We start from the raw sequence: 27463 nt of genomic DNA, 5'->3' as shown, positions 1-27463 counted from the left end.
GGTTCAGTGCGAGAGTCCGATCTTGAAAAACTAAGTTATCAGACGGATTTATCGTATGGTCCATACTATATATGCCCCCATATATCTTGATCTATACGTTATTTAAACTATTTAAAAACGTATTTATAGTATTGGTTGAACTTGTAGGAATCCATTGATGCAAAATTCATTCAATTTCATCATATAATCATGAACCACCATCAAGCCGTAGGGCTCTATAGCCAAATCTTCAATCCACAAGTGGTAAAGAATTCACAATTATATCGATCTATATTTACTACTGCTATACATACTGAGTCATTATTATCAGTACTTATATCCAATTCTGAACTCACATTAAATTATCCATCACATCAAAATGTATGGATTATTCAAGATATATTATCAGTAGGGTTAAAATTATTAAGTGATGCTGTTGAATTTCCTGAAGATGAAGATTCAAAAATCCCCCTTACTTCAAGAAGAAGATCTACTACAACTAGTAATGTATCAAATAAAGATTTAGATCAATTAAACCTTCCATCTTCTCGTCGGAAATCTTCATCTTCATATGCCATTGAATTAGATGATGGAGGTGATGATATAACTGCACTTAATGGAAATAATAATCCTTCGACAGAATTTGATGATGGTGATGATATTACTAATTTTAATGCAAGTAAATCTTCTCAAAATTTACAACAATCATCTTCAGTATTATCTGATATACCGCAACCATCAATTGCAATTGCCATGTCTAATTCTGGTTCAGTATCTATATCTGAATCATCACAATTAAATCAAATTCCTGTTGATGTATCACCTAATAATAGTAATGCTAATAGTAATAGTAATATAACTAGTAGAAGAGATAGTACAACAAGTTTAATTCAACCATCAATCCTGACTCGATTACGTAACCCATCATTAAGTTCAATTGATCAAAAGGAATTTGAAGGAATTGATTTAGATTTACGATTAGAATTAATAACCAATATTCTTGCCGTATTAAAAGTTTGGTTTTTAACAATTAGTGAAGTTAATGATAAAGCTAAAAGAAGAAAAGGTAGTGTGGTTACTTATCAATCATCAAGTGAATTAATGACTAATTATTTTGGAAATCCAGGTAATAAACAATCTTTAGATCATACATCTTTATTAAAATTATTAACCATATTACGGTGGTATCTTAATAAATCATTAACAGAAATAGAAATCTCAAAATCACAAGATTTTAAAAATTTATTGGCTATAAAGGAAATATTATATTTAATTTCAGATATATTAAAATCGATATATTCATCAATTGTATTTTATAAAGAAGGTGATAATGAATATTCAATAATTCAAAGTTTATTATTCACATTCTATAAAGTGGATTTTTCCAAACAACTTTATAAGATTCTTTCATTAACTAATACAAAAATTAATGATACTAATGAAACTACAACAGATACTACAACAGAATATCAAGCATCTAAAATTAGACTTTCATTTGAATCTCTTATGAAAATTTATTCCATTATAAGTATACTTGTTATGATTCCTGAAGATTTATTACCGATAAATCCAGTATCACTTTCTTCAGATATAACAAATTTAAATCATGAATCTCCTAATCCTTATGAACAATTCCTTCATAATGAAATTATATTTGATAAACAAACTTTTAATGTGGATTTTGCTCTGAGACTTAACCCAATTCTTGCAATTGATTTTAATTATTGTTATAAATTTAGACCAGATTTATTAATTGAACTGCTTCAAAGTTCTTCATTTTTAACTTGGCTTTCTTGGTCTTCATTTAATAATGATTTATATGTAACTTTTGATACAATATCTACTGTTACAAATTTACAAATTAATTATGAAACTTTTAGTTTAACCAAAAATAAGCATGAACCTTATTTACTTGAATTAAATTCAATTTATGAAAAACGATTAAAATTACAATCTCAAGCTAAATTTGAAGATGAAGATGAATTAATTATTCCTGAATTATTACCTATTACTATGTTAATTTATACTTATATTGATAAAAATGAATCATTTATAACTCAATTCCTTTTACAACAATATCCTATTCATCATGCCATTGAAGATATTAATCCTATTGAAGATAAAACTATAGAATTATTTGATATTTGGTTATGTGTTTTATCATATGTATTTCAATATCAATATAAATCAAATTCATTTCAAATGATAGTAAGAATTTCATTAATTTCTTTACTTAAATTAATTAAAAAATCTCCTCAATTATTTAAACAACATAATATTAATGAATTTAAATGGAAATTAAGTCATCAAAAATCTCCAAGTATACCAATTATGAAGGGTAAAGTTGGAATTAAACCCAGTTTATTTTATATCTTAGATATTATACAAAATTTAATTCGATTTAATTTAACTAATAAATTAAATCTAGGAAATTTTAAATTAGCATTAAATTTAATTTATCAAATTTTTCAAGAATTTAAATTAGATGTTAATATTGAATTAGGTAATTATAATTGGAAAGAATTCTTTATAACTTTATTTAATTTACTTAATTTTATTAAAAGACAAAATTTAGTTAATTCTAAATATTTTATTATCCTTAATCAAGTTGATATATTAAAATCTATTATTGAAGAAGGTTTAATTCTTATAAATTGTTTATTAATTCCTCGATTTAATCGAATTGTTCAAGCTCAAGATTTAGAAGGTGATAGTATTGCTCATAATGGAGGTATATTTGGTTCTCATACGTATAAATCAATTAATTATGATTTAATTTATAATATATTATTAAATTATGAAACTATAAATGATTATTTCCAACTATATAAACTTACAACTGATTTAAATAATCTTGAACAATGTTTAAAATATTTCGAACAACAATTTCATCTTACTGAAGAATCTAAATTAAATGCATCAGATGATGCCAATAGTTCAAAATTAGATTTATTTGATCATGATTTCGATAGTCCAGTATTAATTGATAAAATTCAATCATTCACTTTAATGGATGGTCAAGTATCTACTACTAATGGAAATAGTAATAAAAATGGTAATGGACACATAATTGGTCAACCTCATTATCAATATAAGGATACATTAAAATATGCTCTACAAGATAGAGTTAAACTTGAAGATGAATATACAATACGATTATTTCAAAGTTTATTATCGTTAAAATTGGGTTAAGTTATTATGTACTATATATATATATATATATTAACAAAGAAATTTAAAGTAAGCAATTATATCATTTACTTACCTTCATGAATAGTTCTAAAGAATTCTATAGCAGCTGTATATACTACTAATAAAATACCTCCTCCAGGACCTAATCTTAAAACTTTTGGAACAAATCCTTTATATAAAGCTCCAATACCTTCTTCTTTAGCTACAACAACTAATGATGGATAAGTCCATTTATATCTAGTTGAACCAGCTTGAATTCTAGATTTAACAACATCAAATGGAGTATTTAACATGGTACCAAAAGTACCACCGATACTACCACAAGTTAAATCTATAAGAGTCTTTTCAGATGAAGATTTTGGTTTTGGCATTATACTTCTAACTTGATGAATTACTCCAAAATATCCAGCATTCCACCAAATATGTCTCCATAAAGTAGATTCCATACCTTTATATAAACCTAATGGACCATTTTTTGTAACTATATCTTTAATAACATCAAGCATACCATTAAATTTAGTAGTTTTATCTTGTAATCTAATTTTAATTAATTCAAATGGTACAACTACAAATGATTCAGTTGCACCAGCAGTTGCTCCAGTTAAAATAGCTAATGATGGAGTCATAGATGTAACACCAAATTGTTTTCTATAAAATTTACCCCATTCATCATTAGCAGCAAATTTAGTAGCTCTCTTTGGAGCTTCCATTAAAATTGGGGCAGCAATTCCCTTATATAATCTTGAAAATCCTTCTTCTCTTACAATTTTCTTTATACAATTAATTGTACCTTTATAAGCATCAGTAGTGGCCAATTGTTGTCTTGTTTTAACAACATCTAATGGATACATTACCAAGATTTCAGAAACCCCAGCAATAGCACCAGCCCCAAATTGATAAATAAATGGTAAAGGTTTTGGAGTAGTAGTAGTAGTAGTGGATGACATTATGTTAAAATGATTATATGATATTATAATTGAATAGATTTCTGAATTGATACCAGATCAAAACTATATTAAAAGTTGCAATAATACAAGGAGGGTAAAGCAGGGAGTTAGTACGACAAGTAAGTGTGAAAAAAAAAAGTATTCTATCAAATCTATTTCAAATTATGGTGGGGAAGCAAAAGTCTACTGATACAAATTTATTGATCTAGTAAATAGATAAGCTCATACAAATTATCAAATTATTGAAATAAGAATTGAATATCGATATTTAGTGCAGAATATCAAATCAGAGGATAATTAACTATTTATATATAAGAAAAATTTACCTAACCACAAATTGACCTTTTCACATTCCCCCCACCACCTTCTCATAGTTTAATTTTTTTGTGAAGGTAAAATCCGAGTAGAGTAGCGAAGCAAAAACATTTTTGTTAAGGCACAGTATTTTACCGATAATTTTCTCAGTAAATTTATTATATATATCTCTACAATATCTATAGATTATCAATCATCATCTCTATGGTCAATTAGATAAATCTATCAAGTATATCTATCATATCTTACAGTCAATGATTCATGACTCACTCAATTTAGAAGATATTCTGACTCCTTTTGTGTATCACTATATTATATTATTATTCACTACTAGTCTACCGACTTCTCAGAACCCTCATAGTAAATTTAGTGTAGAAAGTCTCACTAAGTGAAAAATTTTCTGGTTTAGTGACAATTAGCGGCCGTTACCGGGAACAACTCACCGTCGTTCTTACTTGCGTGATTGCGTAATTGCAAATTTATCTATAGGCTGATTCTGATCTATATCAATAGTCGCTAGAATATACATCGTATTTTACTCTTTATTACTGTACAAGCTTTTAAACCATATAATGATTAATGTTTACTACTAGTTAATTTTGTGTCATTATTAAATTCCTACTACAACTACAACTTTACTTCTGTCCTGGCCCAAAGGATCTGATTAAGGACTTAAGCACTACTACCACTTTGTAAACGCAAAAACATAAAAACCATAAAATAAATCCTCACGGCAATCTAGTATATTATAGGATCGAGTTGAGCCATTTGACATGACATATTATACCGTTTTATTATTGTACTATTGTTTTCGAGTGGGGTAGGCTCTGGTACTATAAGGTTAAATACGGAACACTCTATGGGGTATATATTCCACAATCGAAGCTTTTGTTCCTACCTTTCCCTATGAATGACATTTATAACATTCTTTGCATATTTAAGCTTTCTTGTTCGTACTCCTCTTTAACCTGTTGGTTACTTCACATATGTATGCTTGACCTAACTGGGGAAATTTATGCCGGGTAACTAATAAGATTTTGGATCACGTGACTTTGAGAAGGGTATAAAAAATCATAATGAAAATTTTATCAACGGTTGTTTAACAGCCCTCTTCTTGAATCTTCTTTTCTTCTTCGTGCGGCAGCCATAACTATTACCGTGTTGCTTGTCTTTTTCAGATATCCTAACGAGTTGGCGAGCGTCAAGTAATGGCGAGATAAATCCCCTCTTTTTCACACGAAAAGAAGATCATCTTAATGCCCTTTCATTAGTCTTTAACGTATTTTATTGATCTCTGGATCTATAATCTGCATGAAGATTGGTGCGGGCTGGTAGATCAAACAGCTTTTGTAGATTAGATTTTGTTTATTAACTTTAAATTAAATAAGCTATTTACCTAACTACACCCATTGACCTCTAACTATTGCAAATGAAAAATTTATGAAAACTCCAACTATCATTGAAGTTTTAACCCTCTTATTAAATACCGTATCATCGGTGGCTAAAAATATGACACTGACAACTCCTAAAAATGTGCCTAATAATAATCCTAACAATAAATCTTCATTACCTTGTACATCATCTATATCTTGAGCAGGTGCAGGAGCTTGTGCTGCTCCAGTTGTACCATCAATACCAGTATTGGTAGTATTTGCAGCATTACCACCAGTTACTGGTGGAGTAGTTGTTGTTCCCGTAGTATTCCCATTAACAGTTGATTCTATCCATCGTTCTTCAAGTTGTCGTATATCATTAGTTCGTTGTTCCTCCTCTTCTAAATCATTAATTTCTCGATTTGAATTCAGTTGAAGCATATTAGGGCTATATATAGAATAAAATTGTCGTCTTAAATCAGTTATGTCTTCATGACTAAATCCTTGTTGTAATAATCTATCAAAACCTATTACTTGCGGAGTAGTAGTTACTTCTTGAGGTTTATTATCTAGTTGATTCTCTTCGGCTAATTGTTGAGCTGTAAGTTCTTCTCCCACCACACAATGAATATAAACTTTAATATCATTATCATTACTATTACCCTCTGATTGTTGTTGAGAATATTTTAATCTTGGTTCAAAAATCTCACTTCTGAAATTGGTTTTCTCATTTAATACTCTACCATTATAAATCAATCTTAATCGATTATTTGAACAATTCTTAACTCGTGCTCTTATGGTATTCTTTATCCAATTAACATTAATCAACTTATTAACATCTTCTTTATCAAAATTTATACTAAAGGGTATTTCCAAATCTTTAATTTGTTCAGTCGATGAGACTGTATTGGTAAATCTGATAACCAATGACCACTTCATCATCTTATATATTGATTATTACTTGTCTGTTCCTCTTACTATATGCTTGTACTCAGTATAAATTACTATTAGTTTTTTTATTTGCCCCAAAGTATTATATGCACCACAACAAAATTTAAAGGGTCGTGCGCAGTGGTGCGATACGATAGCGATATTATTAGAGCCATACGTTTCTATGGGATCAATTAGTCTGATAGTGAAAATTATTTCATCGCAAGTCAAGGTTTTTTTATAATAGTTTTTCAAGTTTTTGATACTTTTAGTAGTTATAATTCCTTATATTAAAGAGAATAGCCATGTACATTACTTCGGTGATACCTTTATTAGTATGGTCACTTTTTAGCTTAGTCGTGGCTGCAGGTGAGACTGCTGAAAAAGATATTCAATTAAATGTCATTCTTAATTGGACTTCTCCAGAACCTAGAAGAGCTTTACCTGCTGTTCCAGTAGTTGGATTTGTGAATCGTACTTGGATAGCTATAGAAAGTCCTGGTCTTAATGATCCAAGAAAAATTGGAAATGTTACTTTAATTCAAATTAGAGATGAACCATTTGAATTAATGAAAAGTCTTCAAGGTAATACCAACGTTAAGACTATTATTCGTAAGAATGGATCTCTTAGATATAATTATGGTTATGCTGAACGTCTTACTGCAAAAGTTTCTGAATATTTAGGTCAATGGTCTATCGATTACGTATACAAATTTTTTAGATATATTGACTGGTTTGTTGATATCTCCGGTAGATTCATCGCTTCCCTTATAAATTTAGCCAGACTGTATGATTGTGGTGGACAAATTGTTGAATTTATCGATTTGGATGAAGGAAAAGCGTATATGGTATTTGTTGGATCATGGACATCTGGTCCTGTTTGTGATATACCTGCTATTAATAAAAAGATTAATGACAGATTACCTAAATTAATTGATGATTTCAAGAAATCAGGACAATCCGCCGTCAAAGCTTCTCATGATCATGGAAATTGGTACCTGGATATTAGATTATATGAACGTGAATCATTTGGTCATCCTTGGGCAACTCAAGGTGTTAATTATCCTTCTTACTTCTGGTAAAGGCGCTTATTAGTTTTCGCAGCAATGTACATAAATATTTTATAGATCTAAGTCATGACCAAATAAGTCACATTCAATATATATTATATATTTATCAATTTTCCAAAGAATAATGTTCTAATACCGGTTAATAATATATATAACCGGGTCCGATCTGGACTAGTTGCTAAAGTTAATTAAACGTGTTTTTGCCATCGCCATCAAAATGTCAAAAAAATCTTTATTTTCCGAATTCGTAACCTAAACTGGAAAATTTCACTGGGTGCGCTTATTACTTGCCTTTGTGCATCGCCACAGGTGTCTTTGCATTCATGTTTGTATAAAGCCAGTCCATATCCAATTGAGTATCTATTCAGTCATAGTTTTGGTTAGGTTTATATATTCTTTATTTATACCATTAATACATCAATACTTGTTATAATTAATCAGTAATTTATAATGTCCTCAATCGAGAAAGTTCAAGGGTCCGTCAAACCTGAAACAATCTCTTCCGAAGAGCAAGAATCTGGTATTAGATATGCTGCTTATGCCAATAGATTTAGAACTATTTTGGCTGCTTCTCATAGATATGTTGCATATACATCAGATATTGGTGAATCATTTCGTCCAGTTGCTCATCCTTATTTAGTTACTGTGGGGTATGGTATTTCTTGGTTATATATTTTAGGTGATGTTCTGTATGCTGCTTGGATTGTGAAATTAAAATCTGAAGGTCGTTTTACTCCTGGTTTAAAGCCTTGGCAAAATTTCAGTTCCGAACCTGATTTAGCTGCTGCTGCTTCATTTAAAGCTCAAAATACTCTGGTGGTAGATTCCGATTGGAGATTGGTTGCTTTAAAAAGAGGTATTTTCCAAAGTTTAGCTTCTATGGGTTTACCAGCTTTCACTATTCATAGTGCGGTTAGATATTCATCAATTTTATTTAAGAATAGTGGTATTAAACTGTTGAGGACTTATGGTCCAGTCGCAATTGGGTTAGGTATTGTACCTGTATTACCATACATCTTTGATGAACCAGTTGAACATGCAGTCGATTGGATATTTGAAAAGGGGGAACAATTATATCGTGGAAGTAAAAGATTAGATTAGAATAGAATTATACAAAATAATCCCTCTTAATGTATGTTTCATGTATTTATTTATTTTAGCTTACATGTTGTAGTTGAGGTTTTCACCACGACTACAACAAACATATATACAGTTGATGTAGAAAAAAATTCGTAATGTAATCTTTTAATATCTATCTATAATTAATTTTGAGGTTTGGAATAATTTAAAGTTCCACATTTATCACAAGTTCTTGCGTCAATATCTCCATCAAATTTAATAATAGCATCTTTGATTTGAGTTCCTAAATCTGTTAAATAAAATTCTCCTTCATGAACTGGTTCCCTACATTTACTACAGTACCATCTAACTTTATCATTGGTACCTTCAGGTCTATCTTGTTCAACAACTAATCCAATAGTATCAGCAAATCTTACAGGATTATGTGGAGTATTAGGTGGTAATAAAAATGAATCACCTTCATTAATAATTATATCTCTGAATTTACCTTCATCTACAACTTTTAAACACATATGACCCTTTAATTGATGGAAATATTCTGGAGTTTGATTTATATGATAATCAGTTCTTTCATTTGGTCCACCTACTATCATAATAGTAAATCCACCTCTGTGAAGACAATAATTGTTAACTGGAGGTTGTAATAAATGACCATTCTCTTCAATCCATTTTTTAATATTAATTGGTTCTGCTAACATCCTGAGTACTTTTTATATAGTTTATATCTTAATTATCTAATGAATTAAACTAATAATGAGAATAAGTGGTAAATTCAGCTTATTTATAAGCGAAGCTCATTTTCATTTTTCAGTATGCCCCGCTCATTGTCATACGATCCGGTGAGGAAAATCTAATATATTCTCTTAATGAACTTATTCGGGTTCGCTCACATATTTTGCAACTATTTCTAAACGACGACTATTCATCTATTACAGCTTTTCAACTAGATATCCTATTTATATTTTCAAACATGGGATGTGGCTCAATTTATACTCTTTGACAGCTACTTTTCACAACTTTAGTAGTTAACAAATATTATCGGGAGTAAATGCCGAACAAAAAAATTCTTGTAATAGCCCCCACTACAAAGTATTGAATAGTAGATGACTATATATAATTATACCAATGAATATAAAATATATCAATCTGGGTATTAAATGGTAAAAATAAATAAAAGTATTTTGAAAAAAAAAGCTTCCCCACCAGGAGTCGAACCTGGAATCTTCTGGTTCCAACCGAGAAGTGGATACGAAATCGTAGCCAGACGCCTTGACCATTGGGCCATGAGGAACGAAGCTTTATCCAGATTAGTGTCCACTGAGATAAGGCTTTGTCAGTATCACGTGAGTTTCACGTGAACGTCATGTGTTGGAGCGCACGTTTCTTATATAAAAAGTAGTGTGGTTTCCTAAAACAGCAAATTTTTTGAAATTTCTTTCCAATGAGGTAAATAAATTAAGCACCACAATTTAGGAATATTTTGATTTAACTAACCTTTATCATTATAGAAAAGTAGCCATGTCAGAATCTGCCAAAGTTTACGTAAGACCAGTTGGTTTTGATGGTATGTTTGATTCATTTTAATTTCAATTAGATTGATTAATTGATTGTTTGTTACTTAAATAATTGTTACTAACTGTTTATATTTTTAGCCCCTCAAGAACAAGTTCAAGAACATTTTGCCACTGTTGGACCAGTTGTTGAAGTTTTAGTCATTAAGGACTTTGCTTATGTCACATATGAAAGTCCTGAAGATGCTCAACGTGCTGTTGAAACTTTAAATAACAGTACTTTCGCCGGTCAAGATATTGTTGTTGAAATTGCTCGTGAAAGAAGAGAAGATACTAGAGGTAAATTTAGAGTTAAGGTTGTTAATTTACCAGAAGGTACTGCTTGGCAAGATTTTAAAGACTTTGTTAGAGAAAAGACTACTTTTAGTCCAACTTTTGCTAAAGTCTTTAGAGATTATGATTCCGGTGAAACCGTTGGTAATTTAGAATTTAGTTCTGCTGAAGAATTAGATCAAGCTATTCCATTATTGGATAAAGCTGATTACCAAGGTGCTACCATCAGTGCTGAAGAAGACACTACTCCATTTGTTCCACCTCCTCCAAGAAGAGGTGGTTTCAGAGGTGGTCGTGGTGGTTTTGACCGTGGATTCAGAGGTGGACGTGGTGGTTTTGACCGTGGTGGATTCAGAGGTGGCCGTGGTGGTTTTGACCGTGGTGGATTCAGAGGTGGCCGTGGTGGTTTTGACCGTGGTGGATTCAGAGGTGGCCGTGGTGGTTTTGACCGTGGTGGATTTAGAGGTGGCCGTGGTGGATTCAGAGGTGGTCGTGGTGGATATGATAGAGAAGACAGAGGTGATTTCAGAAGAGATGATAGAGATTCCTATGTTCGTGACAGATCTCCATCCCGTTATTAGAAGAGATGAATTGTTTGTGGTAAAGTTTTAACTTACTAGTCTTGTTTTAAAGAATTTATTGTATATTTATCCATATTTTTGTTTTGTTTTGTTTTATTTCGTTTAACTCACCTTTTTTTATTTCAAAAAAGAAGAAAATTAACCAATCTAAAGTTAGTGGATCTAAAAAGAGGTTAAGAATAATATATGATGATATCGTAAAATTGAGTAATGTTTGATAGTGATTTTGATAATTCTCAAAAATTTATTTGTGCCACCTCCCTCAAACATCGTGTTTTTTAATATGATACTGTCACGGTCCATCAATTGTAAATCCAGTTCTTTTTTTTTGTTTTGTTGAAAATTTAATGATTTTAACGAAGTTATGATTTTGATGTAATATTATTTAGAGCATTTTATAAAAGTAGCAATTTTATAGACGAAGGAATTCAACGCGAAATTTATAGCGTACAATGTCTGTGGCGATCTGTAGTTAGTTAGGGTAGTTAGTTGGTTTGTTTGTCACTGCGTAGAGAGATTCTTAACAATGAGTTCTAGTGATGAGTATATATCTTATGGAGATGATCCTTTACAAGAAATAAGAGTATTTAATTATCATAAAGATAATCTTAGAACTCTTATTGTTGTTCATGGAGGTGGATGGAGAGATCCTAGAAATACCTATAATGATTTCGACGAATTAGCTTTATTTCTTGGTAGTAAGAAAGTTAATGTAATTGGTATTAATTATAGATTATCACCTAAAGTGAAGCATCCTGTACATTTAATAGATGTATTACTGGCATTAGTTTATATATCAAAGAAATATAATGTTAAAGAAATACTGTTGGCTGGTCACTCAGTTGGTGCAACCTTACTTTTACAATTAATAGATTATAAAAGAATTATAGAGTTAGGTTATGAGAGTTTACAACTTGCAGGTGTAACAGAATCAGCCTTACCTGATAAGAAAGATTTACAAAAGTTGTATGAAGAATATGAAACTAATGTTAAAGTACAATTACTATACTTTATTGATGGGATATTCAATATAGTAGAACTTCTTAAAGAATATCCATCGTATGACTTTGTGCATGATGCATTTGTATCTACCAATGCATATACTGAAGCTACACAATTATCATGGACTAAAGGAGATTCAGTCCATGATCATGACCATGACCATGACCACGACCACGACTATAACGCAAAGTCATACTCAGCTTTTGTTTGTCACTCGTCCCAGGATGAATTACTTTCCATCAACCAAACTCAATTACTTATTAATTATCTTCATACTGCAGGTATTCCACATGCATTTACATTCGCTCCTTTAGGTAAACATGAAGAAGTATATAGACATCCAAATGTTGGAATATCTATCTTACAACAATTAGATTTAGATGTCTAATTAAAGTAAAGAAGTTGCAACTGGGAAATATCAAAGGTCGTGTAATCGCCCCAAATATAATACAAAATTTTTTTTTTTCATCAAATTTTTCTTCTATGAATCAAATCTTATATATACATTCTAATAATTAAGCTTAATATTCATATATTATAACTATATACATAATACATACATTTATCTATAATGTCTTCTGCAGTTATAGGTTCATGGGCAGATGCCAATGATGAGTTTTCAGCTCCAGATATTACTACCAATCCAGATGGTACTAAAACAGTCATTACATTTAGAACTAATCAAGATGGTAAAAGAGTTAAAGTAACTCAAAGAATCAGAGAAATTAAAGTTCAAGAAAGAGTACATCCATTGATTGCTCAACGTAAAAACTGGCATAAATATGGTAAAGAAAGAAATAGTGCACCTGGTCCAGATACTAGTACTACACAACTTGGTGAAAAAGTTGAATTAAAATTAGGTCTTTCATGGAAACAAGTTGAAAAGGAAGAAGAAGAAACTAAAGCTCAAAATAGATCAGATAATATTGTCATTCAAAAGATTACCTGTAGATTCTGTGGTGGTGATCATTATACAGCTAAATGTCCTTATAAGGAAACTTTAGGTGGTACAGCATCTGCTGATACTGCAGCAGCTGAATCTGCAGCTGCTGAAGCTAATGGTACTGGTAAATATGTTCCAAGACATATGAGAGCTGGAGCTGAAGGTATATTATCTAAAGAAGCTAGAGATGATGCTATGACCTTGAAGGTTTCTCAATTAAATAGTTTTGTTGATGAAGATATGTTAAGAGATGAATTATTTGCCAGATTTGGTCCATTACAAAGAGTTACTGTGGTTAGAAATAGAGAAACTGGTGATTCTAGAGGTCTTGCTTATGTTTCATTCTATAGTGAAGAAGCTGCAGAAAAGGCTTTGAATGCTTTGAATGGTAAGGGTTATCATTCATTAATCTTGCATTTAGAATGGTCTAAAAAGAAGAAGACTTAGAGATAATTTACTCTAATTAACTTTTATTTTAACTTTCATATAGTGTATTTTAGTAGTATTTAATATAATTAGAATTATATAATATTAGTCATATATATATAATAATATCCACATATTAATCGTAATCATCGATATTATGTCTCAAGATAATGTCTCAAGATAATGTCTCAAGATAATGATTTTTTTAATACCGAAGCATCCACTTTTCGCCCAATGCGGAAGTATGTGCTGCAGCCCCAACCATATAAACCTTAAATTAATATTTCAGTTTAGTTAGCATTATATAAATTGTAATTATTTACAGCTTCTATATATTCATTCATAATAGTTAAGATAGAATAAATTATTCCTTATCATTTATTTATAGTATCAATTATAGTGTGAGTAGTATAATTTAAATTTATTATGGCTAATCCCCAGATTGCTACACCTCCACCCTCATCGGGCACTAAAGGTCCAGTAGAACAACTGCCTTCACCAGCTTCAAGTATTAAAAAGCCTGGAATCTTTAGTAGATTAAAGAAAAGAAGTAGTAATCTGCTGCTGATATCCAAGAAAGGTCATAATAATAATAATAATAATAATAATAATAATAATAATTCTAATTCGAGTGGTTCATCATTAACAATGGTTAATGGAAATGGAGATCGGTCTATAAGTCCAATTTCAATTCCGGATAAAAATGATAAAAGATCTCGTACTGGAAGTATTGGAAGTCATAGAGGAAGTGTTGGACAATATCTTGACTTTGAGAATTCAAGTTTATATGATGCAGATGCTGATTTTGAAGAAGATAATGATAATGATAATGGTCATGAAACAGATAGTCCAACTCTGTATTTATCATTAGAAAAGACAAATTCATTAGAAACTCTTGAAGAGAATAGATCAGATTTACCTCAATTTGATGATCATATGTTTGAAGAAAAGGTTAATTTCCCATCTATTGAAGGTAATCATTTTGAAGATATTCCATTAGAAATTCAACAAGTTGAAGAACCTCCATGGATTGGAATGACTTATGAATATTTATTAACTCCAAAATATGTTAAATATTCAAGAAGAAATAAGCATAGTCCAAAAGTAATTAGTAATTTATTCTTAGCTCAAGAATTAAATCAAATTAGTAATGATAATAATAATATTAATAATATTAATAATTTAGATTCAAATACTAGTGGTACATTATCTGATGAAGATGATCTGCCACCATCAAATTCAATTGATCATATTGTTCTGGGAAAAGATGATACCACTAAAGTTAATAAAAATGAAATATTTGTTATGGAATTTTCTCGAGATGGTAAATATCTTGCCACGGCTGGAGAAGATTCAATTATTAGAATTTGGAAAGTTATTTCATCACCACTTGGTAGATTAGAATTTAAAAATTCTGAAAATTCCAATAAAATTATTAATAAAGATCATCATAAATCTCATGATATATTTACTGCCGCACCAGTATTTCATCAAAAACCTTTTAAAATATTTAAAGGTCATTCTAAAAGTATATTAAGTTTAGATTGGAGTAAAAATAATTTTTTAGTATCTGGTAGTATGGATAGAACTGTAAAACTTTGGCATGTTGAAAGAGATGAATGTTTAAAAACTTTTCAACATGAAGATTTTGTTACAACTGCAAAATTTCATCCTACTGATGATCGATTCTTTTTAAGTGGATCACTTGATAATCATGCGAGATTATGGTCAATTTTAGAAGAGAAAGTTGCTTATAATAAGAATTTAGGTGATGATGTATTAATAACTGCACTGGAATTTACTCCTGATGGTCAATATATTGTTATTGGAGGATTTAATGGATCAGTATTTATACTTGAAACTAAAGGATTATTTCATATAAATCGATTTGAAATTAAAGATCGATCAATGGTTAATCCATTTCATAATAAAAATGGTAATAAAATTACTGGAATTAAAATTTTTGCCAATGAATATTATAATAAAGAATTATCAACTCGAGAATTAGATAAATGGTCATTTCTTTTAACAACTAATGATTCAAAAGTTCGATTAGTTAATTGGAATCTGAAACGTTTAGTTACAAGATTTAAAGGTTTAACTAATAATAGTTCATCAATTGTTGCATCTATTAATGATAATCATCATTATATTATATCTGGATCAGAAGATCATTGGTGTTATATTTGGGAAAATAATAATAGTATTATTAATAATAAATTAAAAGCTTCATTAAAAGAATTAGTTATTGAAGGTAAACATCATCTTCATGATTTACAAAGAAAACATAAGAAATATTCTAAAATTATTGATGATAATAAATATATTAAAAAATTTTTAGAAGATGATAGTGAAGATTTTGATTTTGTTTCAAATGAAAATAATAGTTATTCAGCATTTCATGCTCATCATTCAAAAGTTAATCTGGCAATTTTTGCTCCTCAAACTACTAAAAGATTACTTGAATTATCTGATGATATAATTTATGATTTACTTCGTCGAGGTAAAGCTTGTCATTTTAAATCAACGGCAAAGAATTTTGATGATGATCCATTAATTAATGGAGAAATTATAATTACTACTGATCAAACAGGACTTATAAGAGTATTTCGTCAAGATTCAGCTTATAAAGTTCGAAAAAGATTTCTTGATATGTATAAAAAAGGTCCATGTGTTAGTGTTAAAAGGGAATTACGAGATTTAGCTGATTCAATTCATGTAAGTGATAGTTCAGGATCAATTTCTAATTTGAAGGATAATTGTGTACCATCAGTTTCATCATTAAAACTTGATGTTAGTAAAAAATTAGGTAAACATGGTAGAAGTATTAGTCCATCATCTTCAGAAACATACTTTAATCTTAAATTACCTAATAGAAGGAAACCTCCTCCATTAAATTCAAATCAAAGTTCAAATTCAGTTATATCAAATAGTACAATTCCAATTACAACAACAACTGCAATTCCAATTCCAACTCCAACTCCAACTTATACTACAAGTTCATTAATAAATCTTAAACAACATGTTTCATCACCCATGTCAGGGATTTTTACTGAGGATGGAGTTGGAGTTGGAGTTGATAGTAAGAATTTAGTTTCATTAACTGAATCAGAAGATCATACATTAACTTCAGCTACTGGATTTAGTCCAACAGATTCAACTATGGAAAAATTCCCCTCACTTGAAACTAATGGTAGTAGTGGAACTAATTCTAATGCTAATAAATATGAATCTTTAGAAATTAATTTTAGAAGTCCTTCAACTGATGATGAAAAGAGACAAGCATATGTTGAACGAGAATTATCTAAATTAGGTGTAAATAATGGGATTGGTATAGATAAGAGAGGAAGAAAGAAATAGTTTACATAGTTTAAAGACATTTCTTTAGGTATATTACATATTTATTAATTTAATTTAATTGAATTTAATTTAATTTAATTTAATTTAATTTATTTACTGTACACTTAACCAGACCAATATTGATAACTCTTTGGCTTACTAACACTAATAGGTAATTTATCAATTTCTTGTTGATTCTTTTCGGAATCTATTTCCATTTTATTTTCTCCAATAATTGGTTCTAATGGAATTAATGATTTATTTATTTCATTAATTTTAATGGGTTTTAATAAATCATCGAGTATTTCTCCAAGTTCAGGTTTTTCAATCTTTAATCTTTGAAATTTTTCAAATTGAGCCCATCTTTCAATGGCTAATTGTTTTCTTTCTAAATTTAATTGTTTTTCAACTCTTAAAAGATTATCCAGTAATGAATCAACTTTATTAAGTTTATGATTAACTTTTTCTAAAGTTAATTCAACAATTTGATTTATTAAATTAGTTTGTTCATTAATTGATTCTTCTAATGCTTGATTTGAATTTTGTTTTATTAATTCTTTACCAGATTTATTATTAATTAATTTATTAACAATAGATTGAATTATATCTTCATTAGAAGAATTTAATGATTTAATTTTATTTTTGTCTCCAATTAATTTATTTAAAAATTGATCTTCAATTGGTAATTGTATAAATTTAATTAATGATTGTTCTTTTGATTTTGTTCCAATATGTTCAGAAATTTTATCCCATTGTGAATTACTATTGGCATTAATATTTCCATTAAGTGTTGGAGGTTCATAAGTTCCAAACATTTCAATACCTTCTAATAATAATAAAATTTCTTGTTCTGACCATTCATCTAATTGATTTAATTCAGTTAATTTAATAAAATCTGATGATAAAAAATTCAGAGGAAATAATCCTTGATCATAACAAATTGTACATAAAATACTGGCATTATTTATAGTTGAACTTGGATTATGAGTATATGATTTAATTTTTAAATTATGATACCTAACTTTAGTTGCATCTTTACCACAAATATTACATGAATAATGTACAATTGTTTCTGGTTTATAATTAGATTTTTTACTGGTTGAAGTATAAATATTTCTTCTAACTTCTAAATTTAAAGAAATATCATTTATTTTAGTTGAATCTAATTCTGATGATGAAGGTTCAGGTGATGGTAAACTTGTAGTATTATTATTATTATTATTATTGGCATTATTATCATTAATAATTTTAGAATTTTCAGGAATTAAAGGTACTAACCCAGTTGGAGAATCTAAAGTAATTTGAAAATGACCAGTATATTGAGGACCCATTGATGAAGGCTTTGTTCTTGGATCTATTTGATAATTAATTATCCCCCATCTTTCTAAAAATTGATGAATTCTAATAATTACTGAAACATCTCCGGCTAAATTTTTTCGAATTGAAGTTATTGTTAAATATTCTTTTGGATTAAGTCTAAAAGTATTAACAATAAAATCTCTCATATTTTTATAAATTTCTTCAGTTTTATAAGGTGATTTATTAATAATATTATTTTCATTAAAGAAATCAGGAAACAGTTTACGTTCAATTGAATGAATACTGCCTAAATCAAACCATTTAGCAAATGATGGAATTATAATATGACTTCCTTGTTCCGCTAAATAAGTTTTGGCTTTTTCTCTGAATTCATTCTTTAATTTTTCAACATCCACTTTATCATCTTCTTGACTTTGACTTTGAGCTTGGGCTTGGGCTTGTGCTTGGGCTTCGGCTTGGGCTTCCCCTTCAGCCTTCACAACATGACTTTCTTCTCCACTTACGGAACCTGCACTTTCTGCATCCAACAAAGACATCACTTCTAAATTTACAGTTATTATTTAGTCTATACAATCAATGGTTACTTCGACTCCCGACCACCGAAAACTGAGAACTGACTGAAAACTCGAGAGAGATCTGTTTATGTTTGCTTGGAAAAAAAGCTCAGTGAATTTGTGAGTGAGAAGGGGGAGTGCACGACCTTTTTTTAATCTCTGTTAATGTCGTGGACTGTACGACATTTCTCTCTATTGACATATACGGACGCGTATATATTAATTACAATAATTGCTATATTACCAGTAAATATTCAAGTACTAAGTAAGAAAGTATCATAATATGAGTACAGAAGGAAGTCTAAGGCGTCTGAGACGAAACATCCATAAATCCACTGAAAGTTATCAAGAATCGTCTGATTCTGAGTCTGAGTCGGATCCAGATCATCTGGATAATGATGTAGCTTATACTTTTGGTAGTAGCACCAAGACGAAAAGGAATAAGCAACCATCTAAGAAAAGTAAGAATAAAAGTAAAAGTAGAAGTACAAGTAAATCAAGTTCAAATGTTCGAAAGTCTCTCGAACAATTAGAAGAAGAATTACAAGAAAATGAATTATATTTATCACTTGCTCAACCCGAAATTGATATAGTTGATATTGCCATTGAATGGGTTGATACAGTTAATCAAGATTTAAATGAAGGAATTGAAACTATTATAAATCTTATCTTAAGAAGTTGTGGATCTCTTCACTTATTTCAAGCTCATGATTTAATTAATTTAGAATCAGCATCAGAAACTGTAGCTGAATTAACAATAGCCTTTGGAGATCAACAAGCTCATAAATATCCCTTTAAAACTTTATCAATATTTAGAAAGAATGTTCTTGATTTCTTCGAACAAGTTATTCAAATCTCCCATGATAGAGGATTATTATATCTTGAAGATCAACAACAACAACAACATAGTTTATCATCTCCTATGATGATTCAACTTTTAACTTGGATTTCAACGTTAAGTTCATGTACTATTCGTCCATTAAGATATGTATCAACAATAATTCTTCTTAGTATTCAAGATCGTTTATGTCATATAATTAGTAAAGTGAATTCTTCATTAGAAAGATCTCAACGTCAATTATCTACTACTAAAAAATCAAATAAAGCTAAATATAATTCAATTTCTAAAACAATTAATAATTATCATTTTCAAAAAAATACTATAATTGAATATTTTAATGAAATTGGTAATATTACTTTAGGTCATAGATATCGAGATATTGATCCATTAATTAGAATTGAATGTATTAAATATTTAAGTCAAGCCATGATTATTTATCCTGATCATTTTTTTCAAGCAACTTTCTTAAGATATTTTGGTTGGTTATTATCTGATCCAACTAATACTGTTAGAGTTGAAATAACTAAAGTATTATTAAAATTATATAAACATAATACTTCGAATTCAATGATAATTGGATTTAGACAATTTACTGAAAGATATAAGAAACAAATTATTAAAATGATAAATCTTGATTCAGATATTAATGTAAGATTAAATTCAATATCAATATGTTGTGAATTTCAAAGATTTGGATTTATAGATCAAATTGATAATGCCGAAGTTATTAATTTTTATTATCAATTAATAACTGATTCATCTAAAAAAGTTTCAAAATCAAATAATTTAAAACTTAAAAGTGAATTATCAAAATATATTAGTATTGCAAATAATCAATTAGTTAATGATTTAAAAGAAAAATATAGTATATTTATTCAAAATTATAAATGTGATATTTTTGATATTCAAGATGAACAAATTAAAATTGATAATTGTTTTAAAATTAAATCATTAATTGAATTATTACATAATTCCCAACAAATATTTATAAGTTCATTAAATAATTCCGAAATTGAATTGGAATTCTATAAGGATTTTGAAGCTAAGAATGTAATATCAATTGTTTTTGAATCTTTATATCAATTACCATTTTATCACAATACTTTAGAATTCTTAATTCATTATTTATTATTAGATGTTTCTTCACTTAAATTTGAAAGTTTATCAAATAATTTACAACAAGAAGAATCTGAAATTGAAGAATTTAAAAAATCCATTGATTTATCAAATAATGAAATTGAAAATCGTCAATATTTATTAGCATTTATTAAAGGTGCATTAGATAATTTACTTGATAATCCAAATAAATCAAAGATTGATGAATTATCTTCAACAACATTTGTTCGATTAGCAGAATATATTCCTAATATTTTATCAATTTCAATAAAATCTCCTAAACTTTTAAGTAATTTCTTACAAATTTGGAATAAATTAATTTATTTAGAAGTTGATGCAGTTAATATTTCCACAGTATTTGGTGGATTAAATAAAAAGGATTCATTTAATGAAATTAATAATAAATTACTTGAATATTTCGATACTTTTAATTTTCAACAAGATGTTGATAATGAATTAATTAAAAGATTTGATTTATTTTTAAATAGATTATTACAAGATTATAATAAACCAGTGAGTAATATTAATCTTATTAGTTCTGAAATTAGAGTTAATGTTCAGAAATATATAAGACAAAGTATTGATGCAATTAAGAATAGTTTAAATTATATTCCTGATGAAAATAATCAAGATCTGACTTTAAATGATTATGATGAAGATTTTAAAACTCTTAAAATTACCATTAGTTATTTGGTGGAAATTTCAGAACCAATATTTAAATTAAGAAAATATTCTGATTATATTAATTTAAGTGAAAATTTTCCAGATGTGGATTTATTAATTGATTTAATTACTTATAGAATTATATCAGTTTTTGAAATTAAATCATTTTTCAATTCTGAATCTCTGGTTCTGTATTTTAATTTAACATATCCTAAATTAATTAATAATTTTAAAAATATTCTTGATTTTATATTAATTGGTACATCTTGGAAAATAGAAAAATTAATTGAAATAAATGATAAAGAACAACAAAAGAGATTTGATATCGATGTGGAATTTAATTATTTATTTGATATTATTGAAAGTATTCTGAAAGTACTTGATAAGATAAGTCAAGGTATAAAGATTGCCTTAGAAAATATTAATAAATTTTCTAATGAAAATGAAAGTATTGATAAATTATATTCTTTGAAAACTTTATTTGCGGTTAAATTAATTGATTTATTAGTATCGGTTAAAATCTTCTATATAAAGAATAATGAAGATAATGCCTTTAATAATTTTAATGAATTCTTTACAAATCCAAAAGAAATGGGTAAATTTATATCAGAAAAGATCCCCTCTGAAGTTCAATTTCAATTATTAGATAATTTTCTTTACAAGGAATCTAAATTAGCTAAAAATTTACTGATCGATTTGGATAGAGATGATGATGAAGATGTTAATTATAATGATTTAGTAGCTGAATCACAAACAGTTTCTCATGAAGAAAATCAAAGGAGTAGTATCTTTGATGATTCTGATAATAGTGATGTAGAAATGGGAACCCATGAAAAAGAAGATAGTATTGAAAACAATCATGATTCAAATAAAAATGGACAAGAGAAAGCTAAAGAATTATGGAAATCCGAAAAGGAATTATGTGTATATATTGTTAAATTATTTTCATTAATTAATTCGTCTATTGTACATTCCAAAATTCGAGACAGAATTAATCTCAATAGTCATAAAATTGGTGGTATTTATGAAAAATTAGTTAAAAGTGAAGAAGCCAGTAAAGAAATTGAAAATGGTATAGAACAACAACAAAAAGAAAATACAACGTCAGCAAGTGATGTAACTAATAATAATAATAAGAATAATAATCTGGTAGCTCAGGAGTTCCCAGGAGATATATCAATATCTCAAACGAATATTCCTCAAGTAGAAGCAACATAGCAACATATATCAGATTAATCAGATGAGATTAATTCTGGTTTAAAGTTTAGTACCTCCTATGAACGGCTTTAGTATTCGTTTACTATTGGATAGAATTGCTCAATATATAGAAATAAATAGTTAATATTGGTCAAAATAAACTATTTTACTAAAATGGGCCAAGAATTGTAAGGTTATAAAAGTCTTTTACTCTTTTGTGTACAATTCGTCGATGAATTGAAGTTTAAATTCTTGGCTGGAATGGTCGTATAGTCCTACCTAATAATAACTATTAAGTACTTTATATGTCTTAGCCCCTATATTTAGGCACAGCCTCTGTCGTTATCCGATGGATCTCTTCATAAGGAACAAAAAGATAAATAAAAAATAAAACAGATACAAGCAGATAAAAAAAGAATAAAAATAAAATAAAAAAAGAATAAAAATAAAATAAAATAAAATAAAATGAAATAAAATAAAAAACAAAATGCTGCAAACAAAATGTCTTGGCACGTAAAGTTTAACTTCAAAGGGTTGATTTTTGAATATAAATAATGAGGGTAATTCTCCAGTCTAAAATTATTAAGAGTTGAAAATGTTACTGTACCATCCAAAAGATTTGAAATAGTTGGACCGCTTTCAATTACCCCCTTTTCCCCTGGTCCTCATTCCTCTTTTGTTATCTCCTCCTTCTTCTACTTCAACTTTTCTTCAAACTTGTACTTAAGAAAACTCCTTCAAAAGCTGGTTTATTTTCAACAAATTACAAGAATTTTAGACAAACAAATCCAACAAGAATTAAATCAAGATGGTTAACGTCTTTAACGTACAAATTTTCTTTGTGGTTTTCAGAGAATCTTTGGAAGCTGCAGTAATCGTATCCGTCTTACTCGCCTTTTTAAAGCAAGGTTTAGGTGGTGCTACAGATGACCCAATTGTATATAAGAGATTATATCGACAAATTTGGTTTGGTTCATTTCTAGGAGTTCTAGTCTGTTTGATTATTGGTGCTGCTTTTATCGGAGCTTTCTATTCTTTAAAGAATGATATTTGGGCAAAATCTGAAGATTTATGGGAAGGTATTTTTTGTATTATTGCAACTGTATTAATTACCATTATGGGTTTGGCAATGTTAAGAATCAATAAAATGAAAGAAAAATGGAGAGTTAAATTAGCAAGAGCTTTGATTAAAACTCCAACAAAAAAGCTTGAAAGATTTAAAATTGGTTACTTATCTAAGAAATATGCTATGTTTTTATTACCCTTCATAACATGTCTTAGAGAAGGTTTAGAAGCAGTTGTATTTGTCGGTGGAGTGGGGTTGAATTCCCCAGCATCATCTTTCCCAATTCCAGTGATTACTGGATTAATGGCAGGTGTTGGTGTTGGTGCAATCTTATACTTCTTTGGTGCTAGTACATCTCTTCAAATCTTTTTGATCATTTCTACTTGTTTCTTATATTTAATAGCCGCTGGTTTGTTTTCTAGAGGTATTTGGTTTTTTGAAAATTACGTATATTCCCAAAAGACTGGTGGTGATGCAGCAGAAAATGGTTCTGGTCCAGGAACTTATGATATTGCTAGAAGCGTTTGGCATGTTAACTGTTGTAATCCAAATATCGATCATGGTTGGGATATTTTTAATGCTTTGTTTGGCTGGCAAAATTCTGCTACTTATGGTTCTGTCATTTCCTATAATTTGTACTGGGTTCTCATCATTTCTATTATTGGCTTAATGTTATACGAAGAAAAGAATGGCCATTTACCTTTCTTAAAGAGTACTAAATTGAATGAATTGAATCCAATGTACCATATTAAAGGAAAGAAAGCCAAGCAAGCAGGTTTGACTGAAGATGAGCATGAACTCTTGTTCAAAGAAATTAAAGCTAAAAGAAGTCAAGAAGGAAAAATCGTTGTAGTAGATGATGCTGATGAAATTTCATCTACTGAGTTGACAGCACTTCATCCAATTGAAAAATAATTTAAATAGATTAATGCAGAGAGTACTTTATGATCAAATCTATAAAGAGACACACACACACACACACATAAAATTTATGAGAGATCTAAAAATACAATCTATATCAATTCTACTATTATTTTTTATTTATGGAGTACTGATGAGGGTCCAAAAGATTGAGTCGAGTCAATTAATTCACTTTTTAAATTACAGGGGATATTTATAGGGGATTTTTTTTTTAATATATGGGGTCAAATAAACTAAATTGTAGAATGGTAGTGTTGTTATATATTCTCTTGTAAAACAAGTTTACTTTTGTTTCTACTCCATCTTCCAGGTACTATTAATACTGATAACAGTTAGATTCACAAAAAGTGAATAATTAATTGTAAAAACAATTGAGAGAAGCCCGTAACTAGCAAAAACTTACCTATTTGTTTTTTACTTAATGATTTTCATATATAATGAGGTAATAATTTATTGAGTCAAAGAATACAAAAGATACCTTTTGCAGTTTCTTGTTAAATTTAAGGAAATGTTTTGCCAAAAAATGGCTATACATAAAATTTTTGAAAAATATAAGGGAGTTTAAAATTACTTCCCAGTATCATAGAATTGAAAATTCAACAAGTTGAGTGTATATCATTAAAAATAACCATTGAAGAGACAAGTCTCACAAATGATTGATACCACCCCTATTTTCTATTCAGTTGCAAAATACCAATTTTTCTTCGAAAAAAATTCAATTTCACGTGACTTTTTTGAGCACGTGACTTTACACGTGATTTTGTGTGCTTTGGACAAAGTAAGCACTTTTTTCATCAACCAAATTGGTTGTATAGTGTAGTGGTTATCACTGTCGGTTTTGATCCGACCAACCCCGGTTCGAATCCGGGTACGACCTATTATTTTTAATAATTTTTTGCTGGTGCGAGACATCTAAATTCAGCATAATTTCTGGAGTATATCAATTGTTAATCTTAGATACATAATTGATTTAATCCCAATAGAATTTTTTTTACATATCCCAAAGGCACAAGAGAACTAAAATATATTAAATATGAGTGAAAATAATGATGAGCTACTAGCAGAAGCTATAGAGTTCGAGTATGATGACACCAACCAACTACGAACCACGGGATCTTCATTTAATTTACAAAATTCTAATCATAAAGAAAGTATGATCAAACCTATATTGAGGAATAATGTCAAGTATAAATCGAATATTGAACATTTAATATGTCCTATTTGTCAAGAACCATTTATAGAGCCATTAACTACAATATGTGGACATACATTCTGTAAAGAATGTATTTTTGAGTGTTTTAAGATGTCAAAGAATAACAATAATGGCAATAGTAATGATCACTCATCAGGATGTTGTCCATTAGATAGAACCCCTATTGATAGTGCAAATGGTAATGATTTATTTCCAACACCATTGTTGATAATTAATTTAATAGATGATTTAAAAGTTTATTGTATGAACCATGAAAGAGGATGTGAATGGATAGGTAGTAGATGGGAGTTGGAACACCATGTCCTGATTGATTGTGGATATACAGGGGTAGTATGTAATGGTCGTCGATTCAAGAAAAAGCTACAAGAAGAAGTAGATGAGAATGAACATGTTGAAGAAGAAGATTATAAAGTCGATGAAAAACAAGAAGAAACTGAACGCTGTAATCTATTAGTTGAAAGAAGGTATTTATCTGAAGATAGTGAGGAATGCATTCACAAGATATTTGAATGTAAATTTTGTAATCTGAAAATAACTAAGATTACTGAAGACCAACACTTAAAAGAAGAATGCTTATTTAATTACCAAACATGTGAATTATGTTTGAATGATTTAATTCCACTAAAGAATTTAAAGAAACATGAAGAGAATTGTTCTAAAATTGGACATTTGAAATGTCCAGCTCATGAAATTGGATGTAAATGGATTGGGAATAATCAGACAGCTTTGGAGATTCATTTACAAGATAATAATTGTCAATTAAATCAATTATTACCATCGATGCAAAAATTAAATGATAAAATTGACTCATTAACCAATGAGAACAATTATTTACAGAAACAAATCAACAAGATACTAGATTCAATTATTCAAGGTAAGATAACGAATCTAGGATATAACGAAACAATCGAAGAAATCAATAAATTTAGTATTGAAGATCAAGATAAATTGATTTATTTAAATTTTGAAATAGATCGATTAAAGTACGAAATTAATGACAAAATAATTCCATTCATAAATAATACTAAGAATCTCGCCTCTTCAGAGAGAGAAACTGCTCTAACGAATTTAATTAATGATTCATTTATTATGAAAGAAGATCTTAATTTACAAAGGGTATTAATTAATAGTTTAAGAAAACAATTACAATTTTTATTGTTTACGAGAAATGGTACTAGAATAGGAGGTAGTATGGTTGGACCAGGAAATAATGGTAATGGTGGATTACACAGTATGGATGATTTAGGTAATGAGTTGTATGACATATCATCAAGAAGTAGTTCTGATGAAAGATTAAGCTTAAATTTAAAATTATAACGTAATATAGATTAATGAATGCACATGTATTATATCATAAGATGATAATTACTGCAAAAACTATTAAAGCTGTAAAATTTCACACTAAAAATTTCTTTCTCAACTTTTTAGGGGAATAACCGTGGTTACTGCGCATGAACTCTATAGGTAACTTGCTACAACACCGCATTTTCTATTATTAGTTATACCGTTTGTTCCTAAAATATGTCCTATATGTCAAGTTTCTGTGTATCT

At 28.8% G+C, this 27463-nt stretch overlaps 14 protein-coding genes and 2 non-coding genes across 16 annotated transcripts; 11 read left to right on the top strand and 5 right to left on the bottom strand. All coding sequences in view use genetic code 12, as the record gives it.

The window, feature by feature from the left end:
• The first annotated feature begins 73 nt into the window (after positions 1-73).
• On the top strand, positions 74-3204 carry RJT21DRAFT_9642 (uncharacterized protein). The gene has a single exon (XM_064885719.1). The coding sequence runs from the start codon at positions 190-192 to the stop codon at positions 3169-3171; it is 2982 nt and encodes a 993-aa protein (XP_064740739.1). The 5' UTR covers positions 74-189; the 3' UTR covers positions 3172-3204.
• On the bottom strand, positions 3204-4595 carry RJT21DRAFT_9663 (mitochondrial 2-oxodicarboxylate carrier). Its single transcript, XM_064885725.1, has one exon. The coding sequence runs from the start codon at positions 4116-4118 to the stop codon at positions 3237-3239; it is 882 nt and encodes a 293-aa protein (XP_064740738.1). The 5' UTR covers positions 4119-4595; the 3' UTR covers positions 3204-3236.
• Positions 4596-5833: 1238 nt separating this feature from the next.
• RJT21DRAFT_111153 (uncharacterized protein) lies at positions 5834-6748 on the bottom strand (the record flags this gene model as incomplete). Its single annotated transcript, XM_064879969.1, has 1 exon — positions 5834-6748. The coding sequence occupies one exon, from the start codon at positions 6746-6748 to the stop codon at positions 5834-5836; it is 915 nt and encodes a 304-aa protein (XP_064740737.1).
• A 293-nt stretch (positions 6749-7041) lies between these two features.
• Positions 7042-7818, top strand: RJT21DRAFT_111152 (uncharacterized protein; the record flags this gene model as incomplete). Its single annotated transcript, XM_064879968.1, has 1 exon — positions 7042-7818. The coding sequence occupies one exon, from the start codon at positions 7042-7044 to the stop codon at positions 7816-7818; it is 777 nt and encodes a 258-aa protein (XP_064740736.1).
• Positions 7819-8037: 219 nt separating this feature from the next.
• RJT21DRAFT_9660 (uncharacterized protein) lies at positions 8038-9042 on the top strand. Its single transcript, XM_064885724.1, has one exon. The coding sequence runs from the start codon at positions 8257-8259 to the stop codon at positions 8905-8907; it is 651 nt and encodes a 216-aa protein (XP_064740735.1). The 5' UTR covers positions 8038-8256; the 3' UTR covers positions 8908-9042.
• RJT21DRAFT_9647 (3-hydroxyanthranilate 3,4-dioxygenase) lies at positions 8989-9814 on the bottom strand. Its single transcript, XM_064885721.1, has one exon. The coding sequence runs from the start codon at positions 9582-9584 to the stop codon at positions 9069-9071; it is 516 nt and encodes a 171-aa protein (XP_064740734.1). The 5' UTR covers positions 9585-9814; the 3' UTR covers positions 8989-9068.
• Positions 9815-10080: 266 nt separating this feature from the next.
• RJT21DRAFT_t4 lies at positions 10081-10177 on the bottom strand. Its single transcript has one exon. It is a non-coding gene; the product is annotated as a tRNA-Arg (tRNA).
• A 227-nt stretch (positions 10178-10404) lies between these two features.
• NPL3 (mRNA-binding protein) lies at positions 10405-11311 on the top strand (the record flags this gene model as incomplete). The annotated part of the gene is made up of 2 exons (XM_064879967.1): positions 10405-10450; positions 10539-11311. The coding sequence occupies 2 exons, from the start codon at positions 10405-10407 to the stop codon at positions 11309-11311; spliced, it is 819 nt and encodes a 272-aa protein (XP_064740733.1).
• Positions 11312-11837: 526 nt separating this feature from the next.
• RJT21DRAFT_111148 (arylformamidase) lies at positions 11838-12701 on the top strand (the record flags this gene model as incomplete). The annotated part of the gene is made up of 1 exon (XM_064879966.1): positions 11838-12701. One exon carries the CDS (start codon positions 11838-11840, stop codon positions 12699-12701), a length of 864 nt encoding a protein of 287 aa, XP_064740732.1.
• Positions 12702-12829: 128 nt separating this feature from the next.
• Positions 12830-13952, top strand: TIF35 (translation initiation factor eIF3 subunit g). The gene is given in 2 exon segments (XM_064880555.1): positions 12830-13856; positions 13870-13952. The coding sequence occupies 1 exon segment, from the start codon at positions 12885-12887 to the stop codon at positions 13701-13703; it is 819 nt and encodes a 272-aa protein (XP_064740731.1). The 5' UTR covers positions 12830-12884; the 3' UTR covers positions 13704-13856; positions 13870-13952.
• A 313-nt stretch (positions 13953-14265) lies between these two features.
• RJT21DRAFT_117017 (uncharacterized protein) lies at positions 14266-17170 on the top strand. Its single transcript, XM_064880554.1, has one exon. It carries the CDS (start codon positions 14331-14333, stop codon positions 17040-17042), a length of 2712 nt encoding a protein of 903 aa, XP_064740730.1. The 5' UTR covers positions 14266-14330; the 3' UTR covers positions 17043-17170.
• RJT21DRAFT_117016 (uncharacterized protein) lies at positions 17104-19002 on the bottom strand. The gene has a single exon (XM_064880553.1). The coding sequence runs from the start codon at positions 18875-18877 to the stop codon at positions 17147-17149; it is 1731 nt and encodes a 576-aa protein (XP_064740729.1). The 5' UTR covers positions 18878-19002; the 3' UTR covers positions 17104-17146.
• Positions 19003-19150: 148 nt separating this feature from the next.
• On the top strand, positions 19151-22903 carry IRR1 (Irr1p). Its single transcript, XM_064880552.1, has one exon. The coding sequence runs from the start codon at positions 19179-19181 to the stop codon at positions 22731-22733; it is 3555 nt and encodes a 1184-aa protein (XP_064740728.1). The 5' UTR covers positions 19151-19178; the 3' UTR covers positions 22734-22903.
• A 346-nt stretch (positions 22904-23249) lies between these two features.
• Positions 23250-24932, top strand: FTR2 (Ftr2p). Its single transcript, XM_064880551.1, has one exon. It carries the CDS (start codon positions 23521-23523, stop codon positions 24691-24693), a length of 1173 nt encoding a protein of 390 aa, XP_064740727.1. The 5' UTR covers positions 23250-23520; the 3' UTR covers positions 24694-24932.
• Positions 24933-25504: 572 nt separating this feature from the next.
• RJT21DRAFT_t29 lies at positions 25505-25576 on the top strand. Its single transcript has one exon. It is a non-coding gene; the product is annotated as a tRNA-Gln (tRNA).
• Positions 25577-25665: 89 nt separating this feature from the next.
• Positions 25666-27305, top strand: RJT21DRAFT_117012 (uncharacterized protein). The gene has a single exon (XM_064880550.1). It carries the CDS (start codon positions 25733-25735, stop codon positions 27227-27229), a length of 1497 nt encoding a protein of 498 aa, XP_064740726.1. The 5' UTR covers positions 25666-25732; the 3' UTR covers positions 27230-27305.
• Positions 27306-27463: the final 158 nt, after the last annotated feature.

Source organism: Scheffersomyces amazonensis, assembly GCF_036850825.1.
Source record: "Scheffersomyces amazonensis strain UFMG-HMD-26.3 chromosome Unknown RJT21scaffold_1, whole genome shotgun sequence".
Taxonomy (NCBI): domain Eukaryota; kingdom Fungi; phylum Ascomycota; class Pichiomycetes; order Serinales; family Debaryomycetaceae; genus Scheffersomyces; species Scheffersomyces amazonensis.
Note: the sequence above shows the minus strand (reverse complement) of the source record. Positions and strands in the feature narration are given on the sequence as shown.